Source organism: Anolis carolinensis, chromosome 6 (assembly GCF_035594765.1).
Source record: "Anolis carolinensis isolate JA03-04 chromosome 6, rAnoCar3.1.pri, whole genome shotgun sequence".
Lineage (NCBI taxonomy): Eukaryota > Metazoa > Chordata > Lepidosauria > Squamata > Dactyloidae > Anolis > Anolis carolinensis.
The window spans coordinates 109989765-110017049 of NC_085846.1; the positions used below are offsets into that span (position 1 = coordinate 109989765).

The 27285-nt window shown below is 39.3% G+C and overlaps 1 protein-coding gene across 3 annotated transcripts in view; it reads right to left on the reverse strand.

The window, feature by feature from the left end:
* dpp6 (dipeptidyl peptidase like 6) overlaps nucleotides 1–27285 on the reverse strand; it is a 557184-nt gene that overhangs the window by 418949 nt on the left and 110950 nt on the right. The window contains exon 1 of one of the 3 annotated variants that reach the window (XM_062984636.1): nucleotides 9202–9934. The exons of the other annotated variants lie outside the window; for them this stretch is intronic. Coding sequence (XP_062840706.1) covers nucleotides 9202–9282 — 81 coding nt within the window. The 5' untranslated portion in view covers nucleotides 9283–9934. Of the gene's footprint in view, nucleotides 1–9201; nucleotides 9935–27285 lie in introns of those variants that run through there. 3 annotated transcript variants of the gene reach the window in all.

The following is a 27285-nucleotide window of genomic DNA, read 5'->3' on the forward strand; positions in this document are numbered from 1 at the left end:
CAGAATGGGGTTGGACTGGATGGCCCATGAGGTCTCTTCCAACTCTAGGATTCTATGAGTCATCTGACACACAGTAGACCCACAAGAACTTTATAGGCCTCAGAGTAAAATACATGAAACACACAGCTCACTACTTCAAGAGAAAGATCAGCGGTGGAGTCAGAAAAGATTGAAAAGAATGGCAGGGAGCTGCTACTACTATCGCCAGTTTCTACCATAGGAGATGATAGTAGTGCAAAATACAACAGAAATGATATAAGACTAGTTTTTAAGGAATTGCACCATTTCCAATACACATCTGGTCTAAATTTAAGGAACCGGTGGTAAAATGTAAAGCTTTAAACACTCTGGGACCTTGATACTTGAAGAAATGCTTCTCCCTGTATAAACCCACCCAAAAATTAGAGTTTCTTGGAGGGACACAGTGGGGGCAATATACTGTAGGAATATGTGGGAGAGGGTCTTGTCTTCTGTGGCACTCCATTATGGGATGCTCTCCTTTCAGAGGTCCAATTGGGAATTACAATTCCCAGTCAAACTCTGCTCTGAGTCTCCTAAGGGAGAAGGGCGGAATATAAATAAAGTATATATTATCATTTGTTGAAGTCCTTGCAATCTTTGCTTTTTCTCAATTTATTTATACTATTTACAATGTTTTGTTTCCAGAGTTAAGTAGTTTCATTTGATTTTAGCCTTTGAAAATTATACCTGTTGATTCAAACTGTTCTAAGACTTGAAGTTACTAGTATGTGCACATCCATCTTTAGGTCCTTCAGCTCTTGGAAGAAGTGCACCTGACATTTCAGCTTAAGGCGTTAATAAGCACTCCATAGTATCCATATCACTTGGGATACAGAAGCATCCTTAAACTGCAAACATAGTGTCTCAGGGTTAGTGTAACTCCATCCAGAAATAGCTGACATACCCCCAACACCAAGAAGGAGCTCCATCTGGTCTGAATTTAATATATATATGAGTATACATTGCCAGCCCTTGGGCTTTACATAAAAATATTTTTACTGCATGAAACCAGAAAAAACTATATTACATTGATCTGGCCAATAGGTGAAAAAGAACTGGAATTATTATTATTATTATTATTATTATTATTATGTATTTTTATTTTTATTTTTATTTTTTATTTACTTTACATTTTGTCTGTTGCTTTATCAGTAGTAATGTCACGCCTTTGTTCCACCTGGTTCAAAAATGGCTGGAAAGATAAGAAAGATTCCTCAGCACATGCTTACACCATTTTTTCATATAATTTCTTACTAAATAACTACTTGTCAGTGTTGGTGCTTCTCCTGTACAGATGTCTGTCTCAATATGCACAGCATTGCAGAAACAAGGCGCAGAACCCATATATTTCAAATGCTTCCATCAAAAGCCTTAATACAATTCAAAAATGCTGACTTCTATGATTTTGATTCAATTTCCACTGCACAAACATCACATTAAGAACTCCTCAGGAAATCAGATGGGTTAGAGTGTAGATAGAAAATAGGTCTTCTCTTCAAAAAATGTATTTTTAAGGATTTTAGAAAATACGTAGATAACTATAATTATGTTTGCATAGATCCATTCATGTTTAATCTTTATTCTCCACTTACATCCTAATTTAGCAAAGAAAGAAAGAAAGAGCCACATCTTTTATCTCAGATGTAAAGTGTGTGTGTGTGTGTGTGTGTGTGTGTGTGTGTGTGTGAACACACACAGAAGACAGAAACTAGGATTGTGTGCTTTAAATCAGACAACTTCCAGTTCTGATATTACCTCTCCTATGAATTTGGCAATATTACTTGCACTAGTAATATACTGAATATCCTTATTGGCTGGCAGAGATAAACATATGCAATGCATCTTGAACATCCAAAGATACACCATATAAATTGTTTGGTTTAAATCAAAAACACTTTGGTTTTCAGAGACATATTGTTGTTGTTTAGGTATTGGCATCATGAATTCTGAACATGAACTGAAGCCAGTTACTTGACATGACTCAAGATCCACTGAGGCAAAAGGGACATTTAGAGAGAGCAAGTACAAACAATCTCATCTGTGTAACACAGTATATTGTCTGTATTACCAAAATGTATGCACATGGGGATGTCTTGGAAGAGTGGTTGCAAACGTAAACTGGTCCAAAGAGCTAAAACCAGATTGTTAATTGGGGCTGGTTAAAGTAAGGACACAACTCCCTTGTTGCAATAGCTTCCATGGCTAATAGTCTGTTTCCAGCACAAATCAATATACTGATACGATACAATTCATATCTTCCTCTGTTTACATTTGTTGTTCTTTTCAGATGTCACTGTTTTAAATGCTTTTCATTTTATTGATCGTTTAATTACATTTCAACTTTTGCAACCTGGCATGATCCTTGAACTCAACTGGATATTGGGAAGCAGAAAGTGTGTATGCGTTGTACTAGATTTGCCAAGATTCAGAAAACCTTGGCAGGTTTGTCTTCAAAAGATATAATTAATATTTTATGTAGAAGTGTATGGCTGTTTTCCTTCACCTTTTAAAAAAATGATTCATGAGCACCTTTTGCTATCCAAATTTTCTTTCTTTTTAGTCAGATTGACAGGAACCATCTGCTAAAAATCTTTAGCCAATGAAACCATGGCAGCCAAATTTGTTCCCGCTTGCACCTCACTTCTGCTGGGCAGGGCAATGCCAAGAAGTGAATTCAAACCTTGTGCCTGTCATATAAAACTTTTCAGAAAGTAGAAAGAGGTTACACATGCGTAGTTTGAGCCCTATTTTGTTTTCATTCTACAGAGAGAAAGAATGTAAGCCATGGTTATATCTCCAATTTTATGCTTTGGGAAAATGTTGCCAACCTAGCAAAAGACACAGACAAGCACTTGGGAACTTGCTTTGTCTACTATGAGAAACAAAATGGAAAAGCTAAATGAAGGATGACAAAACCCACGCATCCATAAAGCTGAGAACTCATCCAAAAATTCTAGTTAAAAATGCTCACCTCCACAAAAAAGCTCCTTCTACCTATAACATGCTCTGACCTTGAGAAAGTTACTTTTTGGACTTAGACTCCCAGAGTGGTGTGGGATTCTGGCACTGCCATCCCCAAAACGTGACTTTCTGAAGCTCCAATTATGCTGGATCACCATAGAACCGTCCTTGTACACAGAAAAGAAAAGAAAAACCTGGAAGAAACCTTTTAATATGAGCACAACAGCTAAACTAAGATAAGTGTTGCATAAACGAACAAAATAAGATTAATAGAAATACATGTATGTGCAAACCCATGCAAGGACTTCACTGTGGAACTATGAAAGACAAGACACAGCCAATTTTGAAAATAGCTCAATTTATCCTACAATTCAAGGAGGTAACACCCAAAACATTGAAATAACCCTCAACACTAGTTTCAAATTCAGTGTCAAAAAAGAAGGGAACCTTCAGATGGAGACAAAATGGGCTTCAAATATCTACCACTTGCTGAGACAGATCTCCATTAGGTTATGCCAACACCAGGCAACCAGGAACTCTGCAGTAAGCAAACTACTCGCTGCAAAACAACCAAGACATGTTCTATTTAAAGTTCGTTTAGTTTGCCACTAAATGGTTTGTGTGCAGACTCCTTGGAAACCACTGATAATAATAAATCCATATAATACAAGGTATTTCAGGAGAGAAAGTGAGCTGTTATGGTTGCTGTCTGAAGTGCGTGGTATACACTCCATAACAACAACCATTGCCTCTCTTATTCCATCATAAAGACAAAGCTGAACACAGATAAGAGATTGTCATCCTTGCTTCCAAATCAAAGCTGCGTAATCTTTGGCAAGCCGGTCACTCAAAAAGGATAGCCACCCACCATAGCTATCCTTTTCGAGGGCCTGGCCAAAGATTATCAGGAGATCTTTAACGCTTAACATAAGGAATCTGAGTTTACATCTCCATGGTCTTCACACCAAATGTTATCTCAATGGGGATTGGAAACAAAGATCACCTCTGCCTTTCTGCATCGAACAAAATTGCCTCCAATGTTTGGCTACATGTTTAGAGACAAAGCAAAATTGGGGATGTTTTTGCTGTGGTGCTTACAGCAGTATAACCTTGGGGGCTACTATATATGGTTGGGGTGTCCAATGAGGGCACCAAAGTTGCTGAAAAGTTCCCTTGTTACAAGTCTTGTTATCCCTGGCACTTTTTGTTAAAAATGCATCCACTTGTACAAGCTTCAGCAAATAAGCAAATGTTTTACTTCTCTTCATTTCCTCTTTTGTATTGTATTTCAGCAGATATTTGTAATTTATTTTTTTTAGCTATTCATAATCTGTGTTTTTAACTGCATTTTCTCTGGATTGTTGGCCCTCATGACACTTTATGCGAGAAAAATAACTCATCACAAGCATTTGTTAGTAAGAGGGAACAAAGGTTGTTGATTAAACACACCAGAGCATCAGAGTATCTCAGATGGACACCCAGATGTGTTAGGTGGAGGCTTCTCTCATGTCCCTGAAAGCTAGAGCTGACAGACGGGAGCTCACCCCATCTCACGGATTCGAACCGGCAACCTTAAGGTCAGCAATTCAGCCAGCACAAGGGTTTAATCCACTGCGTCACCACAGCTCCTTCATCCTGTAATGGATGAATAATGGCTGATCCTAAGAATATTATCCTTTAAAAACATTTAGCTGTTAAGTTTGAAAAGAACATGTGTGCAATATCTTGTAAAGTCTCATAAGCTTGTAAGTGGTAACAAGATTTGTGCATATTGTCAAATCCTGATATTGTATGTTGAATTCTTGTTGTCTAAATCCATGCCTGTTGGCTTCACCAGATTTCTAATGTGATGGCCTTCTACTCCCAAAAAGGACTTGAAGCCACGTTTCTTGCAAAATGCCCTAAGTTATCAGAAAAAAGATTGTAAATATATTTGGTGACATTCTCTACCTTTTTGACAGAGTACATTATAGGTCCTGACTCCTACAATCATCTCTTCTTCCACCATCCCTCAAGTTAGCATCAGTTTATGGCAACTCTATGAATGAGAGACCTCCAGCAGATCCTACAATGAATACCCTGCTTAGGTCTTGCAGATTCAGGATTGTGTCTTTCTGTCGTGAGTCAATTCTGTTGCAATATAGTCTTCCTGTTTTCCTACTGCCCTCCGTGTTTCCCAGCATTATCATGTTTTCCAGTGAGTCACGTCTTCTATGTCCAAGCACAATAGCTTTCAGTTTAGTCATTTTGGCTTCAAAGCTGAATTTTCTCCCAAATACATCTATTTATATTTTGGGTGGTATCCACATAACTCTTTTCCAATGCCACATTTCAGATGAGCTAATTTCCCCTATCAGTTGTGACAGATTGTGAAGAATTCTGAAATCCAAAACACCCCCAAATCCAAAATTGTCCCCATGGGTGCCTGAGATGGTGACACCTTTGCTTTATGATGGTTCAATGCACACAAGTTTTCCTGAACGATCAAAATTATTGAAATGGTGTATAAATTTACCTTCAGGCTATGTATGTAAGATGTAGAGGATGACATCTCTACAAAACAGATTTACATAGTTTTCACTTATTTACACAGTGCCTCTACACCTTCTTCCCAAGGTGCATCTATCTACACTGTATAATTAATGCAGTTTAATTCCACTTTAATTATCATGGCTCAATGCTAGGGAATCATGGCTAAAGACCTTGGAAAACTACAACTCCAATGAACTCCTAGTATTTTTTTTAAAGTGGTATCAAACCTCAATAATTCTACAGTATAGAGACACTCTTAGTACCGCAATTGTTTGACCCACTACAAATAATAGGGTTTGCTATTATTCATAGTTTTATGTATCCGTGAAAAGTCTAATGTATTCCCCAGGTATATAGGGATCATACTGTATATAAAATACAAATGAATTTCATATTTAGACTTGGATTCCATCTCCAAAATAGTTCATGATGTACATACTGTATATACAAATACAAGTATTTCAAAATCCAAAAATTCCAAAAGACAACTGGTGTTTGTCTCCAGGTTACTATGCCTTCCTATTCCCATTACACCCAATTTACTGTTTTTACCTTAGAAATGATGGGTCACGTTGATGTCTGTGGCAAAAAGAAGAACTGCAGTCACACTTTATGAACCAGCTCATCACCTGAGACTATGAATCTATATATCACCCAACCATCTGAAAATAGTGCCTCTCTTTTGCCTGATACCATCTCCTCTCTTTCTCGCTCACATAACATACAAGTCTATATCTTATTTAAGATTCCCTATTAATTAGATCTCTAAATTATCAGTTCCTTCTTCCATATCTGCTGCTTTTAACCAACAGTCTTTGTTGACATTTAGTTCTGGAAAATAATGTCATTGTTTTTGTGATTATTTGTGTGCAAGCTGCCCTAAAGGGTCCAGATGCTGTCTGATCTTGGATGTTATGCTGGGGCAGCCCTCGTTTGTACTTGAATGGGATGCCAATAAGAAATCCCTGCTTCAATAGCCTTTATTTCAGAGGAAGGAACTTGGAAAAATTCACTTCTATGTATTGCTTGCCTAAGGAAATCCTATGAAATTCAGGGTTTTGCCATAAGTCAGGCACATACACAGAAGCTGATCTAAAGATGTTCATGTTGAATTCAGGATACAAAGATCCCATTACCACCAGATATGGACAGCTGCTGTCCATAAGTGGTATTGCTAGGAATTCCATTCATTTTTCAAAGGCGGTGATGCCTTTAAAAGCATTTTAGCTCAAGAATCAGACAAAAATTAAAATATAATCTGCTTCTTAAAGAAAAAAAATAGAAAAACTATTTTTGAAAGACGGTAGGTACAGTTATATTTCCGATCCTGACTCAAGTAGTTATCATACTTACAAGTTATTTAAAAAAGCAATGGTTTACTTTTCTGTATCTCAAGAGTAATTCACAAGTTACTTTTAGTTACTATTTTGAAATGATAATACTATTTATTCTGTAGAACAAAGCAGAGTACCAGTCAGAACCTGAACCATGTGATAGTCCTTTTCCACTACTTAGTCACATCATGGTAATTATAAAAGTAATTATAAGTTGCAGTTACAAATGAAAGGAGTTACACTCCATTTGAAAGGGAGTTATCCCTCATTACACCACATCACAATAGTTACTTGAAAAGGAATTAGTTACAAGTAACTAGTTATTAGTAACTTTTGCTGGCTAGCTTTGAAACAAATCCAAATTACTTTAAAATTTACAACTGAGCACCAGATTATCTTTTTCTTCAATCTGTAATCTTTCCAACCATGCCAAATAAAATTTCCTTATGCACACTCTGAAGTTATAGAATTATGTGAGGATTATACCATGTTATGACCATGAGAATGTCATTTTCTTTGGGTCTCTTCCTCCTGATATTCAACCATACACACTAGCTATGCATTTTCACCCAAAATCTCTATTGAACTATTTTATTGTGTGTGGAGCCAAATCATTAGTGTCACAAGTGACAAATGCAACTTTGGGGATTAAGAAAGTCTCAGAGACAAGCAGTGTGTGTGGAGACACACACTCCAGTCATAAAATTTTATTAGTTGCAAGAGCCATACAGTAAACTTGGCAATGACAAAAAATATTTCTGGAGTAACAGGAGAAAAAATACCAAGTTTCAGGCTGCACTGCAGAGGAGCAAACACGCTGGCAGTGATTTTTGTCAAATCATCCACATCCCTACCACAGTGTAATTCCGAATTACTGGCTGTGAACCATTTTGCTAGGGAAAGTCCTTTTTTATCATTATTTAACTGCCCATGGAGGTTCATTTCACACAAGAAGCAGGTAGGATAAAGATTCTTATATCCCTGCAGCAATCCCAGGTCTGGGAAGTCCCTTTGTCCTAGACTCTAGTTTAGTGTGTTACGGGGGAGTCGAAATGATGTGCATAAATGTGCATTGGGGGGAAACAGGACATAAAAGTGTGGGTGACTTTCCAGCTTCAAGACAGAGGCAATGCTCCAATCCAAAAATGCAATCGATATTAATTAGTTGGAGGTGCCAGTCAACAAGAGCAAGGGGTGGCGTTTGGTGGAGTGATTTAGGATTTGGCCAAAGGGCTACTCACTGCCTGTTGATGGATTGGCTAGTCCTTGGGCACACTGACCCTCTTGCTATGTGGCTCTAGATAGCCCTGAATTCATTTCCAGGCTTTTCCTAGAAGCCTGTCTGCCTCCAAATTGGAGTCTGGGGGCAGAGCCTCGCTCAGGTACAACAGCTTGATGATTAATCAGGTGGGAGAAAGAAAGAAAATAGAACTGACTCTAGAACCCTAGCAGCTAAATTTCTGATAACATCTTGCAAGATGTTACATTTTTGAAAAAATACTCCCATAGTGTAATTAAAAAGCATATTCCCAAATCAATGGTATGCATGAATGCATTGAAAGACAAGATACTTCTGAATGTGTGTATGTGAATGTAGGTTTGAAAAATGCAATATCTTCCAGCCTCTCCCCCCAGCTTTACAGAGCTTCAGCGTAAAATGCTGATCCAGAGCTTTACGACCAAAAGAAAAGAAAAGAAAGGCTGTTGCTGTTGTTAGTTTAAATGAATCGAGTAATTCATCTCTCCCCACTCATTCCCCCTCCATTTGCCCAGCACACCTCTATACATCATGCACTAACTTTCAGCTGACTCTTCCTTTTAAAGCCATGGGAAGAAGAAAGCGGGGAGAAGATGGGGGGAGGGAGGGAATGGAAAGCGGAAGGCTGAATTTCCATAGTAATTCGCTGCTGAGCTGAAACAGAACAACTGCAGCCCCCAAATTAATTCATCCTCTCATTCCCTGATGCTCTGGAGAGCGCCTGGCTCTCGCTCTCTCCCCCACCTTCCTTCTCCTCACAGCATGTGCTTGAAGGCACAATTGAATTCTGAATACACCCTGGCTCTGTAGCAAAGGTCTTCCCCAACCTTACACACTCACACACGTGTTTGCACAGGCACACGCTTCCCAAACAGCTGCTGCTTCTCATCCCCATTCACTCTTCTTACACACATACACATGCAAAAGTTTTGCACACTACTACTCTTTCACAATGACCAAAGGAAACACCCATCTGAGGTGCACATTCTTAGAAAGCTACCGTAAGATCAATGACAGGATCCATGCCACATCTGTTTCATATGGCAAAACAGGAACATTTCTGTAATAAACATGGATGGATGCATGCACACCTACCAGTTTACTGACGGCAGAGGCTGCTGAAGGAAAGGTGGTGGCAGTGGTGGCCACTTTTTGGGCTGAGATCATCATAGACATCGTGGCTAAGTGGCAGGAGACCGCTTTGATTCTCCAGCTCAGTTGAAAGCCATGCTTTTTCTCTTTTTCACCCACACCAAGCGCTTCCCGAAGCCTTTCTTCCCACACTCAGGGTGCCTTCTGCTCCTTTTCATTAGGAAATCATGCCTCAGGAATCCAACATTGCTTTGTATATGTTTCTATAGGCTCTCGCCCTGCTTCCTCTGGGAGGGGGCTTTAGATCCCCCAGATCAAGGAGCCCCTCGGCTATTCCTTCCCAGCAGCCAGAGTCAGCCCACCAGGATATTTTGTGAATGGTTGGGCACAGGGATGTACTCCACCACTTCCAAGCAGCACACAACTGCTTGCTTCGTCCCCCAACTTCAGCTCTGCCAGTTCTCCCGAGACACCTAGCCAGCCACATCATTTCACAGCCCACCCCTCCATCTCTCCCCCTTCTCCTTCCTCAAGCCCACCAGCTCCAAAATGCGGCTTATAGTCTTTGGGTTGCGATAAACCCCTCGCAATATTTATGCTGTTGCCTTAGCCTGTCGTAAATTATTCTGGCTCCCAGGAAGAGATAGCCCCTCTGGCTCTGCTGGGTATGCCATTTTATTTATGTTGCACTTACATACCTGAATACTGAACTCTGTATTTAAATAAGACAACAAATCAATGCTACAAGGAGGGAGGGAGGAGGGAAGGGAGGAGGGAATGGAGGGTGGGGGGCTGAGAGAACAGAAAGGCTCTAGTATTTCCTCTCCAAATGATGTGCTGAAAAATCAGGCTGCATGGAGAAACTGCTGGGAAGGGGTGGGTGTGGGTGGGAGGCAATTCCTGCCCTTCCTCTGCTATGGGTGCACCCCCTTAAAGGATGGAAGGAGCAGAAGGGTGGAAGAGGGGGAGATCTCCATTAAAAATGTCAATTGAGTTCCCTCTTACAGATGGTGCATTACCAAGGGAAGGAAACAAAAGGCAATTGCTACACCTAGTGTAGCAATCCGAGTCGGCTTTGGAGAGAGAAAGAAAATATTTGAAGCTAAGCAACTGGTTTCTCAACATGACGGGACTGAGAAGGGACTCACAAGGCCATTTAGACCAGCCTCCTGTGACACTGCTTCCCCCAATCCAGTGTCACTGCAACCACACAATCTCACACACTGCTTCACAAAGAAGAGTGGGTGTGTTAGTCTATTGCAGAAGGAAGAAAACACAATAAACCCTTGTTGCACCTTAAAGAGCAACAGATTCATTAGGACATAATCATTCATGTATTAGGACCCGCTTCGCGAGATGCATTGTTATCCTAAATTACAAAGGTTTTATTTTCCCCTCCGTTAGATTCCTGAAGAAACTCAAAAAATAGGCATTTCTTATCACTCATTTTGCTTTGACTCAAAACTGCAGTTTCTCCTTAACACGGTCCATAGCACTTCAAGCTGCTTGTGAAATCCAGACTGAGGAATTTCTTTTATGTCAGACTGCCTAAGCCCATACAGACACTTGTTGAGGAACAGACACCCTTTCCCTGCTCCATAGGGCTTGATCCCCCCGAATTCTTACCCCTTTCACCACCATATTTTGTGGCATAATTCTGAATTCTCCCTCCAATGATACAGGATGAAAGCAATACACAAGCTAAAGCTAATATGGCCATGATGTAAAAACCCCAAATACACAGCAGTGGTTATTATCAATATGCCTGGAAGACACCTTGGAGGAAGAGTGACAAGATATACATATATGCATAATGCCCACATCCAGAATAGAAACAAACTGACTATGGAACATGCCATACATGCCATAGTTAAGGTAAAGGTTTTCTCCTGACATTAAGTCTAATCGTATCCGACTCTGGGGGGTGGTGCTCATTTCCATTTCTAAGCCAAAGAGTTGGCATTGTCCATAGACACCTCCAAGGTAATGTGGCCGGCATGACTGCATGGAGTGCCGTTACCTTCCCGCCAAAGCAGTATCTATTGATCTACTCACATTTGCATATTTTCAAACTGCTAGGTTGGCAGAAGCTGGGCCTAACAGCGGAAGCTCACCTCGCTCCCCAGATTCGAACTGCCAACCTTTCAGTCAGCAAGTTCAGTAGCTCAGGGTTTTAATCCGCTGCGCTGCTTGGGGTTCCATAAAATACATACCATAAAAGACCTTAAATACAATATATATTAGGACAAAGAGAGCAGTAATACAAAGAATTGGAGAAATAGCCCTTTAAGAAAGATGGAAAAAAGAGAGGATTACACTTGTCATGAAGTACAGTGTTTGATGTCAAGTGTAACCAAACCCAAATATATGTCAGAACTTGAGTGTGGAAGGATAGGAGGAAAAGCCACAGCAGCCATACAGTCGGCACATCTGTCACTACACACACACATGCAACATAACAGTTGGAGGTCTATACCTGAAGAAGAGGAATCAGAATGTACCACAACAGATCAACCTGCCAGATTATTTTTAAGGTGAAACAATGCAGGACAGAACAGGAAAAGTCACAAGGACACAACAGTCCAACACGTGTGATATCTACATGGCCTCAACATGTGCCACACAGTCCCCTACATAAGAGAATCGTAAAATAAGTAACATCTGTATTTCCACTATACACACACACCTGAATAGACATTTTATGTCACAAAATGCAATTATGTTTTACTATGAGATAAGGTAGATAAAAGTAAAGGTTTACCCTGACGTTAGGTCCAGTCGTGTCTGACTCATCTCCATTTCTAAGCCGAAGAGCCAGCGTTGTCCGTAGACACCTCCAAGGTTGTGTGGCAGGCATGACTGCATGGAGTGCTGTTACCTTCCCACCAGAGCGGTACCTATTGATCTACTCACATTTGCATGTTTTCGAACTGCTAGGTTGGCAGAAGCTGGAGCTAACAGCGGGTGCTCACTCCGCTCCCCAGATTCGGACCTTTCAGTCTGCAAGTTCAGCAGCTCAGTGCTTTAACACACTGTGCCACTGGCGGCTCCTAGCCATGCGATAACCATCTATCAAATACATTATACCATTATAACACATGTACACATTTCCGTTTTGTAGCAGAAAGCCAAATTGAGCTCCCACTATGCAGCCCAAGAGATGTCTCACATTGCAATGTCTGTGAAGATTCCAGTATTACAGCAATATGTACAAAATAGCATTTGAAAAAACGTAAATAATGAAAACCCTGCCCTTTGGAAAGAAAGGGGGATGTGGGTGGTGAACATGGGAATTATTTGAAGTGGTGGAAGATGAGTACACATCTTTTCACACATTTTTATATTGTTCTGAAGATGACCTGTGCTCCTTTGCAAAATAAAATAGCTGTTAACAAAACTGTGTGTTTGTGTGTTGTTACCTTGGGAGTTTTAGAAGTTGTTCTCCTAAGTATGCAAGCTAAGGAGCTAGTGATATAGTTCTAATAACCATCCATTATAATATTTCCACATAGTAGAAATGGAACATGGATCCTAAATCAGGCAACAGCTCTGAATGCACCAGGTTAAAGAACTGCACACTCCCAGGGCATTTCTCACCTCTCAGATACCCAACATCCCACAGGTGCAATGTCACAGAATAACTTGTTCAGACTGAATTTAGGCTCAGAATCCCATCCTCTTATTTACCTGGGTTAAAGATCTGCCCATCTCTGTCCACTCTTATGTGAGATTAGTGTACACCTAAGCAAATGTATCCTCATTCGCCTTAAGCATTTCCTTGGTTTAAAAATACTACAAAAGTCCAGGCCTTCAGTGCCCAGTGATTATGTGGTTTTCATCATATTCATTGGATCTAGTCTTCGAAACTGTTTTAGCCCAGGCTTTTTACTTGATTTTCAGAAACTAATATTTCTGTAAGCAAATCCTGCTTATTCTTTTTCTTTACCCAAGAAGAGACCCACATCTCACCCATCTCCAATGCTTCTACCCCCCTCTAAAAATTCCTCACCCCGACACTGAATCTTCAACACAATACAGGAAAGTCCCATTGTATCTTCTGGATATTATTTCACTATGCATTGCAGCCATTGTACTTCTTTCGCAGCTTTTATATATGAGATTATCTTGCATAGAAAGACTCTTAATCCCATCCTTAAACCATCTGGTCAGTGTAAATAATGTTCTCCAGAATTTTATATTCTGTGGTGTTCCATAGGCTTCTAATTCCAGTCATATTCCCTGTGCTATTACATTATGTAACAAATTTGAAAAAAAAATCTGTTCCTGGTTTAAAAGCATTATTTCCTGGTTAAATTGTACAGTACTTACTTTGAAAGTAGTTGTTACACTCCAGAAACTTTGTTTTTGTGGCTGCCTCAAACTATATTGAATTGGTTGAGACTCTATGAGATATTCATTGAAAATCTATAGCAAAATGCACTGCAAGATGTCCCACAAAACAAAGTTTTTGTATGTGTTGTCGAAGGCTTTCATGGCCGGGATCACAGAGTTGTTGTATGTCTTTCGGGCTGTGTAGCCATGTTCCAGAAGTATTCTCTCCTGACGTTTTGCCCACATCTATGGCAGGCATCCTCAGAGGTTGTGAGGTATGGGTAAACTAAGTAAGGAAAGGAAAGAATATATATCTGTGTAAAGTCCAAGGTGTGGCAAGAGTCCTTTGTCACTGGGAGCCAGCATTACATTGCATAGGGACCACCAAACGCAGCGCCCAAACAAGAGTCAAGGAACATGAAAGGCACTGCAGACTAATTCAGCCAGAGAAATCAGCCATAGCAGAGCATTTGATGAACCAGCCTGGACACAGGATACTATTTGGGAACACAAAAATGCTGGACCATTCCAACAACTATCATGTCAGACTACACAGAGAAGCCATTGAAATCCACAAGCATGTGGACAACTTTAACAGAAAGGAAGAAACCATGAAAATGAACAAAATCTGGCTACCAGTATTACAAAACTCCAAAATCAAAACAGTAGATGGGAACCAACACAATGAAGGCTTGACTGAACAAAGGATGCCCCCAGGCAAGGGACAAAACATCTCCAATGCTAATTAGGGTTATTAACTGAAACATTAATGCTGGCTCCCAGTGACAAAGGACTCTTGCCACACCTTGGACTTTACACAGATATATATTCTTTCCTTTCCTTACTTAGTTTATCCATACCTCACAACCTCTGAGGATGCCTGCCATAGATGTGGGCGAAACGTCAGGAGAGAATACTTCTGGAACATGGCTACACAGCCCGAAAGACATACAACAACAAAGTTTTTGTAGTTTAACAAACCTTTTTATGTTTTAATGATAGAACCAATTAGGAAATTATATATAACCCAGGAACAAAAATCATGTTACAGACAGTTACCTTATATCTTATAAACAGGCTGTCATAACAGAAATGAGTTTTGGGTTAGTGAAAAGGAAAAGGCCTGGTTGTCACTCTGTTATTGAGAAGCCCAGGTCTAAGTTGCACTATGCATGCAGAGTGATTTTTTTGATAATGTGTAATGCTCCTATCTAGCTGATGGTGGCATAAGCAGAATTGCACATGTGGGTCCGTCGTGTATGCAGAAGTGCACTAAAAAAAGACAGAGCAGCATATCCATTGACCTTCCATCTATGTATTGCCATTGCCCATTATCTATTTTAGTTACACAAGTTGTCAGCATTCACACCGATCCACATACTGTGTGTGATAGGGTGATTTCATTCCTCCCTTGCATATATTATGCTATGCTGGAATGATGCAAAATCTCAATCACTGTGTGCATGTCTTGAGCTTTGCTATCCTTATTGTTCCAGAACTTTGTCAGGAGTGCTTTGATTGTGTGTTCATGCATGGCAGAAGGTTGGACTGGATGGCCCTTATAATCTCTTCCAACTCTATGGTTCCCTATGATAGTATAACCAATGCAAAAAAAAAAACAGGCTCTGCATAATTTCAGATTTCATACCCACTGCAAGGTCTCTTTGTTTCCTACTTTCCAGGAAGCCCTAGAGCTGTGGTTCTCAACCTGTATGTCCCCATATGTTTTGGCCTTCAACTCTCAGAAATCCTAACAGCTGGTAAACTGGTTGGGATTTCTGGGAGTTGTAGGTCAAAACAGCTGGGGACCCACAGGTTGAGAACCACTGCCCTAAACAATGTCTGTAGGCACATGATGATATCACTAGGTGGACCTAATCTAGCCCATGTTGGGATGGGCGATCTCCCGGGAAGACAGTATAATAGCACAACACTTTCAATTTCCAGCAAAGAAAATCAATATAATGAAGTGCAATAAAATAAATAGCATATTCCTTAATCGGAAATAAAACTGAACATCAAAATTTTCCTCAAATTAAGTTTGCTACAGTTTAATGTCTGCTGCTGTCAGCGTGAGATTTGTGGAAGATACTGTTTATCAAAGCAGAGTTGTTTTGCGTCTCATGTGTAACATTTTAATGAAAGACTGTAGAACATTTTTTTGAAACAGCTTTTTTTGCAAAATCTATTTTTTCTCCAAACATAGAGTAACAAATACCTAGGAAAGGAAACAAAATGATACAATACGTGTGTTGGCAGAAGCCATTCTATGTCAATAAAATTCAATAAAACCAACCAGTTTCATTAATGATTCCATCCAAAAGGAAATATGATTTAAGTATCCGGTTATCCTGTGCTTTATGGACATATAGGTGCCCACTTGAAAATGACCAGTAATTGCAATGCAACATAATCTTACTTTTTCAGTTTTCTATTACCTGTTTGGCCTATTAATTTTCTATGATACTGATATATTAATTTTCTTCAGTTTCCTACAGTATATTTCAAATGGCTCTGGCTTATGTTTCAAATGGCTGTGCTATATTTCCAGATGGCTTATCTACCAAATGGCTCTGCTCGCTTGGTCTCATATGAAGCAGGTGCCTTGTAGGATCAAATGACTCATCAAAACAAACTAATGTATTTTTCCAGTTTAACTCGTGAATCCCGATCCACACTTCTCCCACAGTTGTGGCATTTTGAAGAATTAAAGCAAGCATATTATGAACAAGCAAAATTGGTCAGCCCCACCATGAAGCAAAGTGGGGCCATCAACAAAAGTAGCAGATGCTGGATGGCAGCAGCACAATTCTCTGAGTTGTTCTTCCCGATTCCACTTCTATCATTATCACTATTTACTTGAAAGAACTGTGTATGCCACACATTGTCCTTTGTCCCCTAGACAACGTGACTACTGAAGTACTGAGAGTTAGAGGTTCCCTACACAATGTGTTAAATTCCCTCTGGGTTTTAAACTGAACTTTGAAGAAACTGTCCAAAGTGCTGAGCCTTATCTTCAAAAGAGGTTCAGCACCCTGAATAGTTCCATCCACACATTTCAAAGTGCTGGTGAAGTGATCTATGGATACTACAGACAATGAAGAAAACTGAATGGGGGGGCATTAATCCATTTAAAATGTGATGCTGGAGAAGAGTTGTACAGGTGCCATGGACCACTGAAGAGACAAATAAATAGGTCCTAGAGCAAAACAAGCCAGAAGATGAGTAAATGGAGACAAACAACATATCATGATACAATGTGACTCACTGGAAAAAGATGGTAATGCTCTGCAACGTGACAGCCAGTTACAACGTTACAGGTGGATTGATTCTGGATATGGAAAGCAACAGATCTGGGTTCACAAGTCCTGAGAAGTGGCTTTGGTAGGTCCATCATTTATAGGAACTCCCTATGATAAAATTGATTTGATTGCGAGAAATCACAAATGCAAACATCTTGGAGAACTTCTCGGAGAACCTACTGGAGCTGCCTCATCCATGCTATATTGTGGAAGAAACCATCCCAACAGAAGCAATAAAGTAAAACTCTACTGAAGTACATTGAGTTAAGAGATGGGATGGAGCTGAGAGAAAGCTTTGGGTTATCTCTGAATAATACTAATTCAAGGCACATCTAGCCCAATACTATCTTTATAGCAGTCTATACTATTCAAAGAACACTTCTCCAGCACCACATTTCAATTGAACTGATTTTCTTCCTATCAGCTTTCTTCGCTTTCCAGCTTTCACAACTATGCAAATTGGATATACAATGGAATTTATTTGCTTACAACACCACTTACTCAGGAGTAATTCTTACTGAATTCAGGAGGCACTTACCCTCCCTAATGGAGATCATGCATCTCCATCGCTTGATTGATGAAGCTTTTTAAAAAGAGATATAAATACTGATGGCCCGAGATTTTCTTGACTTTTGTTGCTTGCTTTGAATACTGCTTTTCTTACTATTGTGTTTTACGATACTGCTTTGATATCAGTCCAAAGCAATGGTATCATTCTACTATCCTCTTTTTTTCAGATCTAATCCTGAATACTGTATCCAGAAGGATAAATGACAAAGTGGAGAGGAGAGGAGGAGAGCAACAAAGATATGAGCCACCTGTAAATCAATATGGGAAATGGTTGAAAGAGTTTGTATATGTTTAGCCTGATAATTTATGAAGCGCTGTCACATAAATGAAGGGCTCATTTGTTTTTTGATGCTCCAGAGGAAGGAGTGGAACTAACATGTCCAAATTTCAGTCAGGGGTTTTTCAATAAACATTAAGAGCAACTCCTTGGCTATATCGGCTGATTTGTAATGGAACAGAAGCCCTCAGTAGGTGTGGAATATGCTTAAATAGAAGCTAAATGACCACCTATCAGAAATAATATAGTAGCAGATTATCTGCATAAAAGAAGATTATACCCCATGACCATTGAAGTCTCTTCAAATACTGTGATTCTATTATTTTTTCAATTTTCTAGTGGAATGAAAAAATGGATATTTTTAGGGGTGAATCAAATTGGGGTACAAATCGGCTAAAAACCAAGGACTGTGTCCTATTTGGTGTTTGAATCATCACTACAGACATTAAAATTATTTGACAGTTTAAAAGGAAGTATGAAATGCTCCTAATAACTTTAGCCTTAGAGTACTTTGGCTATCTCCCAGTCCAAGAAGATTACTATTTGAAGCAATGTTTGCTGGCTTCTCTTGCCAATCACTGCCAACAATCATTCATTCACATCTTGATCTTGTAGCCTTGTGTTCCTGAGAGACTTTCTCTAAAGTACAGAAGGAATCACTGTCAGAGCTGCAATCTGAACCATTATCCATCTCTTGGCAGTTTTTGGATTACTGCTGTGCCTTCTGGCATCACTTTAAAGATGCAAGCTGCAGAGTGGGAAACATGGAGCATTCTGAATTCATGTGTATGCGTTTAAAGGCATTCTGCACACACACCCTCAAATCCCAAATTGCACACAGTGGTGGAAGTCATCAAGGGAGGAAAGCACTCATCATGCTTTTCCTATTGTTGGTAAATCCCCATTTTCTCTCTTTTCTGACTGACTTCCTCTGAGATAAATAAAGCAGGCAAAGCGGGGGTGGGGGTGGGGGACAGTAGTTGGATGCATTGCAGAGACAATATTAACTGCTTCTCATAGCCTCACAAGTATGTTCACCTTCCTAAATAGATAGATCAGAGGAGAAGAAAAAAGGAGATCCTTCACATTTAGAAAAGATGGCAAGCAGCATAGGAAAAGGCAATAGCAAAACAGATGGACCTCCCATTCCAATATTTGGATGTAGAGAAACATAGGCAGGCAGCTCCAGAAAGGTGAGCTGCTTGTCCGCTTCATCAGGAGGAACCCAGATGAGAAAGGAAATCCAATAAGCTACACTAGTAAAATGCTTCAACCCTGAATTATGTTTCTCCTCCCCCAAACCCATAAAAATGTTCATACTTAAACAGGAATGGGGATTTATTGCCCAGGTAAGATTATACATGGCCAAAGCACAGCGCAAAAGCAACAAACAGCACTTGGGCATGAGTGACTGGATATATTGGCCTGATATCAGGAAGGATTTGGGGGTAAAGACTGCTATTTGGCAGGCATGAGCTCCCCTCCTGTTTTCTCTGTGCAATGAAGGCACATTCTGTCTCCTGAGTAAGATTCATGCAGCATTAAGCAATGAACTAGATTGCTCCTATACATTTGATATTGCTATGTGATATTGCTGGGAATTGTGTGACTCTCCAGGTTTTGTGGAGTTGCCATTCCCTACACTGCTAGGCAACATAGTAAATGGTGAGGAATGCTGTGAGTTGTAGTTGATTCCCACCCTTGGTCTAAAGAAGAAATTGTAGCTTTCTCTTTTGCATTAAAAAAAAAGGTTGCAGGCAATTTCTTTCTGAAACACAATCTCTATCCAATTGTTTCTGCCCAAGGGAACAGAGCTAGTTACACCCTGCTCCTGAACAGTTTGCACTGCCTCTTTCAATCAGTCCAGGAGAAATAGCAATAAACCACTGTTAGATATTCAAGGGGAAATTCCAAACAGCAAATCAGCAGCTAGAAAAATGCCAAGTGTTCTGCATCCGGCAGTGGTTTCAAAAGGAAAATGCCAGCATGCAACAATGCAGTAAAAACAAAGAGAACTGAAAAGACTGTTGCTAAACAAAATATCAGAATTCCTGGAATACAGAGATCTAGCCTAGAGTATAATACCCTAAGGGCACCATCTGATCTTGAAACCTAAACAGAGTCAACTCTGGTTAATATTTGAATGGGAGACTACCAATAAATGCCAGGGGCTGTAGGCTATATTCCAGAGGAAGGAATCAACAAAATCACCTTTGAATCATCCTTGCCTAAGAGAACCTTATAAAATAGTTGGGGTTGCCATATGTACACAAGTGACTTCTGGGCACATACACACAAATGCAAACAAAACCTTACAGGCTGGGAATAATAAACTCACATAAATGAACAATAGTATTGCATCATCAGGTTTCCTCCCTTATTGTTTGAATGTCTCAATAAAGTACACGAGTTTATTATGTTTATTATACTGTCATAAATTTAAATGAAAATATACAGGTCAGGAGACAAACATGCTGCAGTAATACTCCATCACACCTATGAATTTGAAGCCCAAATGTCTTCCATGGGGTTATAAGGCTTTATGACTCTGTCTCCTCCAAATACAATTGTGTGGCATCAAATTATTCAGTGCACATACATTCAAAACTAACATGTCGGAAAATGTTCTAGGCTAGCTTTTTCTTCGCATCTTGTTTTCTATGCCTTTTTTCCTCCTCTCTCCATAGGAGAGGTGAGAACTCATAGAAAGTGAGCAACCCTCCAAGATGAAGTCCAAAATAGCAGTGATCGTGGTATGTTTTACCTCTTGACTTTCTCTCTCATACACAAAGAAAGTGCAAGAGACAGAATGAAGCTGGAGGAAAAATACATACCATAGGAGCCTTCTCCAGTTTCTCTTTGCTATTGCTAATAGTCACTCAAGGATGACAGCTGAATTACTACACCAAGTGTCATCAGCAAAGACAAGGTGCTATAGCTTTTTCACAGATACAAAATGCTTTTCTGTGGAGGTTTGCCAAAACCTGCAAGGATGTAAGACTTGAAAGCCTGTATCACCCCACATGAGCCTCCGGGGTCCTCTGCACTTTGGAGGAGAGCTTTCTCTAAATATTCCTGCTGTCACAGGCTTGTCTGGTGAGAACATGGGAGAAAGCCTTTTTGGTGTCTGCTTCTAAGCTACGAAACTCCCTTCCAAGGAAAGCTTGGTTCCCCCCTCTGTTCTCTTTTGGTCAGGAGACTTTCACCCCTTGACCTAGTAAGGCTTCAATAGATGTGCTGTTTCTTAAAATGGCTATATTTTTGATGTATTTTAACTGGCGGAGATCTCCAGTGAATCCAATAAAGCAGCAATGAAACCACATCGACAGCATGCCCACTATGCTCCCAACGTCGCAACAAAATAAAATGAGAAATTTGAAAGAGAGTGGTGGTGAAAACATAGTAGAATAAAAGGTCACTGGTGAATTATTTCAAGTAGGAAAAGAATCCTTTTCCAAATAAGCCACAACACTGTGATTAACTCCAGGTTAAGATGGGCGTAAAGCATTGGTACTGTAGTATAACTGTGTCTTGTGATAAGCACCTCAGTTAGCATCAGTCTCAAAGAGGATGCACAATCAAATACATTATTCACAACTCAATGAAATACATTATTCACAACTGGGCTTCAGAGACTGGTTGACAAGAGTCTGGCTGTAAGGAGGTGCACTAGGAAGGAGATGATCATTGAGCACATTGCTTAACTACTGATTACATTAGTGGGAGGCCAGGAGTTGAAACTTGAAGAGTGAGCCTGATGAGATCATAGTTCATGAAGAAGTGGAGTAATGCACTCGTAAGAAGGTAGAAGTGCTTTAACATCTAAGTATAGCCATAGGGCATGATGTGGAACTTTTGATTAGAAGCCATGTCTTGTCTCTGTGAATTCACTATTTGTTTGGATGACCTTAGTTTTAGAACACCGTGGAGGAAGTGGCTTGCATTCCCTGCAGCCTGGTTTTGCTTAAAGCAGTATAAAAGGAACAACTAACAGAAGGGCACCTGAAAGCAAGAGCAAATTAATACCTTAGGTAAATTTGCCCTGATTGAAAAAAAGGATCTTTCTTGTCTGGTAGCTTTCAGGTTAGTTATACTGCTATATAATCCAGATTATCAAAGCAGATAATCCACATTATCTGCTTTGAACTGAATTATATGAGTCTACACTGCCATATAATCTAGTTCAAAGCAAATACAGTAGAGTCTCACTTATCCAACATTCGCTTATCCAACATTCTGGATTATCCAATGCATTTTTGTAGTCAATGTTTTCAACACATCATAATATTTTGGTGCTAAATTCGTAAATACAGTAATTACTACATAGCATTACTGCGTATTGAACTACTTTTTCTGTCAAATTTGTTGTATAACATGATGTTTTGGTGCTTAATTTGTAAAATCATAACCTAATTTGATGTTTAATAGGCTTTTCCTTAATCCCTCCTTATTATCCAACATATTCGCTTATCCAACGTTCTGCCAGCCCGTTTATGTTGGATAAGTGAGACTCTACTGTAATCTTATATGGCAATGTAGTATGGGCCTAAGTTAACTGGGAATTGAGGATTAGAAGAACCTACTAATGAAGAAACTAGCAGCGACACAATGGGTGAAACCCTTGTGCCACTGAATCTGCTGATTTGAAGGTTAGCCGTTTGAATCTGTGAGATGGGGATGGGCTCCCATCTGTCAGCCCTAGCTCCTTGACAACCTAACTATTCGAAAACATGCAAATGTGGGTAGATAAATAGATACCACTTCTGCAGGAAAAGGCAAAGAGATGCTCCAAGCAATCTTGCCAACCAGGTAACAGAAGGTAACATCGCTATCTCCTGGGCCTGAAAATGTAAAAAGAGCACCTCCTAGAGCCAGAAATGACCACAGCCTCCAAAGCCGGAAATGAAAGGAGAAGCATTTGCCTTTGTTTGTGTTTGTATGTATATAATTGTAAAGGCATTGAATGTTTGCCTATGTATAAAAATGCTGTAATCTGCTCTGAGTCCCTTAGAGGAGAAGGACAGAATATAAATAAAGTGTATTATTATTATTATTATTATTATTATTATTATTATTATTATTATTATCATCATCATCATCATCCAAGGCTATCATTGATGTAGAGTCAGTAATTCAATTCTCTTTGGGAGAAAAAGTGATTTAAACCCAATTGCTAGTGCTAAATAAAGTAGACTCATTGAATAAACTGTTGAATTATAAACAAACGTGTAAATGAAAACCACTGTTAAATACTGTAGCTGGAACAAGCAATTGGGTTTAGGCTTATACGTAAAGAATACTTGGGTTTAGTTTATATGTTAAGAGTAAATTGTATGCAAGTCATGAGTGATAAAGATGTTATCAACATATGCCAAGCCTCTTCTATAAATATGAAATGTTCTCTTCTGTCTGCACTGCATATGTCTGTTTCAGAAAATAAAACTAGCAGTACATCAGTTGCCACTGATTCTGATTAGACCTAGAACGGAAACAGATGGCTAGTTACAACTGTGTCTCTGTGTTTTTCTTTACCTACAAGTCAGATGCAATTACATGTCCTGTGACATTCTTCTTGGGTTTTGAGTCCTTGGGAAGCCATGTTACTATACTCTTTCTACCACAGATGACCATGGAGATGCTCAGTTCACTCTGTGGGTGGAGTTAACTGGTTAAGTCAATTGGACATTAACTTCCTTGCACAGGATCCCAGGATTGCAAAACCTCTGACACTCCAGAGTTGTTTATCAATAGCAGTGGCTCCCAAATTTTGATTCTCCAGATGTTTTGGATTTCAGAATTCCCAAATGTTAACCAATCTGGCTAGGGTTTCTGGAAAATGATGTCCAAAGCAGCTGGAGGTCAAAAATTTGAGATCCATGATCTACAGTAACTTTCCCAACACCAATGGAGGGTCATAGCTTTGTGATAGGGCACATGGTGTGCAGATGGCTCCAAATTCAATACCTTTTCCTCCACATAGAATTGCAAAAATTTCCCATTGAAAAACCTTAAATGTCACTGCCACGCGATGCCCACAACATTGTGCTGGTTGAAACAATGCCCTGACTAGGTTCCGATGTAGAAGAAAAACAATGTTAACAGCACTGGAGAAATATACATTTGGATACACACAATTTTCATTCTTTGCAATCCATTTTAACACTATAGTGAAATACATCTTCCTCTCAAGACGGACAGCCTCAAATAAAACAAAAAGGAGACAACTCATACATTTTAAATGGTTAGGAAAATAAAGACAAAAGAAACAATGGAAATTACGTGTTCCAGGTAATGTTGTTGCTGGTCATTATTTCTTGGAATGGAATGACAACATTCTTCTTTCATTTCAATGTCAATGCTAATCCATTAATGCCTTTTAATGTAGCAAGTAATATTCACTCATTATTCTGAAAGTATTTTTTTTAAAAAATATGGAGGATATTGGGACATTTCCCCATTTTTAAGACTTAAAAAAATAAACAATGCCTTGGTAATATTATTAATGCTCGTCTTTAAAATAAAAAAAATTGACATGAAGATGTCATGTATTTTTAAAATAATGTTTAGCTAGATCACTGCAAGTTGCTTCTGTTGCTACTGGTGTGAATATAAAGCAAAAAGTATGTGCTAGAAAAAATATCATGCCAAAACTGACTGGCACAACCTGGGGATCACAACCAGATACAGAGAAGACATCTGCCCTTGCACTTTGCTACTCTGCTGCTGAATACCCATGCCCAGTGTGGAATACATCTCACCATGTTAAAACAGTGGATGTGACTCTTAAAGAGACATGCCACATTATCACAGGATGTCTACACCCAACACCACTGGGAAATTATACTGTTTAGCTGGTATTGCACCACCTCACATCCATCGGGAAGTAGCAGACTGTAATGAAAGAACCAAGGCATTGACATCTCTTGCCCATCCTGTTTGGATACCAGCCAGCAGGCCAATGCCTTAAATCAAGGAACAGCTTTCTAATATCTACAGAGGTACTCGCAGGAACACCTCAGCAAGTGAGAGTCCAAAAGTGGCAGGATAAAACCCCGAACCTCAATCCATGGCTGATACCAGATGAGAAACTCCCTCCAGGGCACACAGAAGACTGGGTGACTTGGAAGGCGCTGAAAAGACTGCTCTGGCACCACGAGATGCAGAGCCAACCTTAAGAAATGGGGCCACAAAGTGGACTCCATAATATGAGAGTTTGGAGAAGAGCAAACCACAGACCACTTACCACAATGCAGTCTATGCCTCGCCACATGCATAATAGAGGACCTTATAACAGCGACATCAGAGGCATTCCAAGTGGCCAGTTTCTGGTCAAAGGAAATCTAGTATAATGTCAAGTTTTTAACTTTGTGTTTTTTAAAATAAATTATAACTGTACCCTCAATTTGCTTCTGACATAATAAATAAATAGCTAAATCACTGCACCTTGGAGTATGGAAAAAGTACTGAAAGTGCCTAATGTATAATGTGAATTATCTTAAATATATATAATGTTAACTTTTTTATACATGTATATTTCTTAAGACAGAATCTTCAGCAAACGTGGGGTCAGTTCATATGATGAATTGATGTCAGTTGATATATTTACTTCCATATATATAAATATATATATACACACACATACCTACATACACACCACAATGAAAGATGATGGTAAAAAACTTTGAACAGACTTTTAAAAACTGCCTTCTGGCAAACGGATAAATTAAAAATTTCAGTTTTCACATGATGAAGTTTCTTTTTTAATTAAGCAAAAATATATCAAGCAAAACTATGCCTTTCAAGCTCACTCTGCCATATAGCCTCAGGTCACTATGACTCTTGGCACAAGAGCATTCATATTTACCCAAGAACACATACATTTTTGTATGTACATATTTTATACTCCCCAGGACATTTGGATAGATGAGACTATAGTGCAGCAGGTTAGAAACTATAATTTAGCTTTTAAAATGCATCGAAAAGGTGGTTGTTGGCACCGATTTCCTCAACCATAAATGATCCTTTACTGTGACTGTATTTTACTTGTTTTGAAAAGATTCCTATATTTGATTTATTTCAAACCTTTAGCTAAATTTAGGGGTTTCCTTTCTGTTAAAGGAAACAAAACACTTAAAATTTATTCTTGCTAAAAGCAAAGCCTCAGAAATACTAAGGAAATAGGGCCTTTCCAAAACATATGCAGCAGACACAAGTGAAGGGCATGAGAGCAAGGTGGCATTTGCTTATTAATTTGGACACATATTCAACCTTGGTGGACTTTGACTGAAGGGGAACAAAATTATTTGTTGCAAGGAACATGGAAAAAGAGCCAACAATCAGAAAACTACTGGAAAACTTGAAGAGCCTGGAGTCACAGGATGTAAGACAGGCAAAACCCAAATTATACTGTATCATAATAGTGATTAGCATTTTCTTTAGCATATAATTTCCCCCTGAAGGTCTTCTGAGCAGCAGACATAACTCTCAATTTCTTTGCCGCATCTCAATCGGATATCGCCAGATTAGGGGTTTATCTACACTTGTTGAATTAATGCAGTTCGACACCACTTGAACTGCCATGGCTCAATGTCTTTAGCTTTCTGTGGAAAAGACTTCTGGAGCCTCACCAAACTACAAATCCCATAGATTCCATAGCATTGACCTATGGCTGTTAAACCTGCAGTGTAGATGCACTCAGAGAAAGCTAAAGACATTGTAAAATTACAACTCCCAAATTATTATTATTATTATTAATTATTATTATTATTATTATTGCTATGGAACCCTGGGAGTTGTAATTTTACAATGTCTTTAGCTTTCTCTGAGGAAACCGATGAAACAATTGATCATATCATCAGCTGCTGTAAGAAAATCACACAGACAGACTACAAACAGAGGCACAACTATATGGCCCAAATAATTCATTGGAACTTATGCCTCAAGTACTACCTCCCAGCAGTAAAGAACTGGTGGGATCACAAACCTGCAAAAGTATTGGAAAATGAGCACGCAAAGATACTGTGGGACTTCCGAATCCAGACTGACAAAGTTCTGGAACACAACACACCAGACATCACAGTTGTGGAAAAGAAAAAGGTTTGGATCATTGATGTTGCCATCCCAGGTGACAGTTGCATTGACAAAAAACAACATGAAAAACTCAGCCGCTATCAGGACCTCAAGATTGAACTTCAAAGACTCTGGCAGAAACCAGTGCAGGTGGTCCCAGTGGTGATGGGCACATTGGGTGCCGTGCCAAAAGATCTCAGCTGGCATTTGGAAACAATAGACATTGACAAAATTACGATCTGCCAGCTGCAAAAGACCACCCTACTGAGATCTGCGCGCATCATCCGAAAATATATCACACAGTCCTAGTCACTTGGGAAGTGTTCGACTTGTGATTCTGTCAAACGAAATCCAGCATATCTATCTTGTTTGCTGTGTCATACAATAATAATAATAATAATAATAATAATAATAATAATAATAATAATAATAATATACTTTCTTTATATTCCACTCTGTCTCCCCAAGAGGACCACGGGTAGATTACAGAACAAATATCCAGCAAACGTTCAATGCCAATTATACAATTAACAAGGA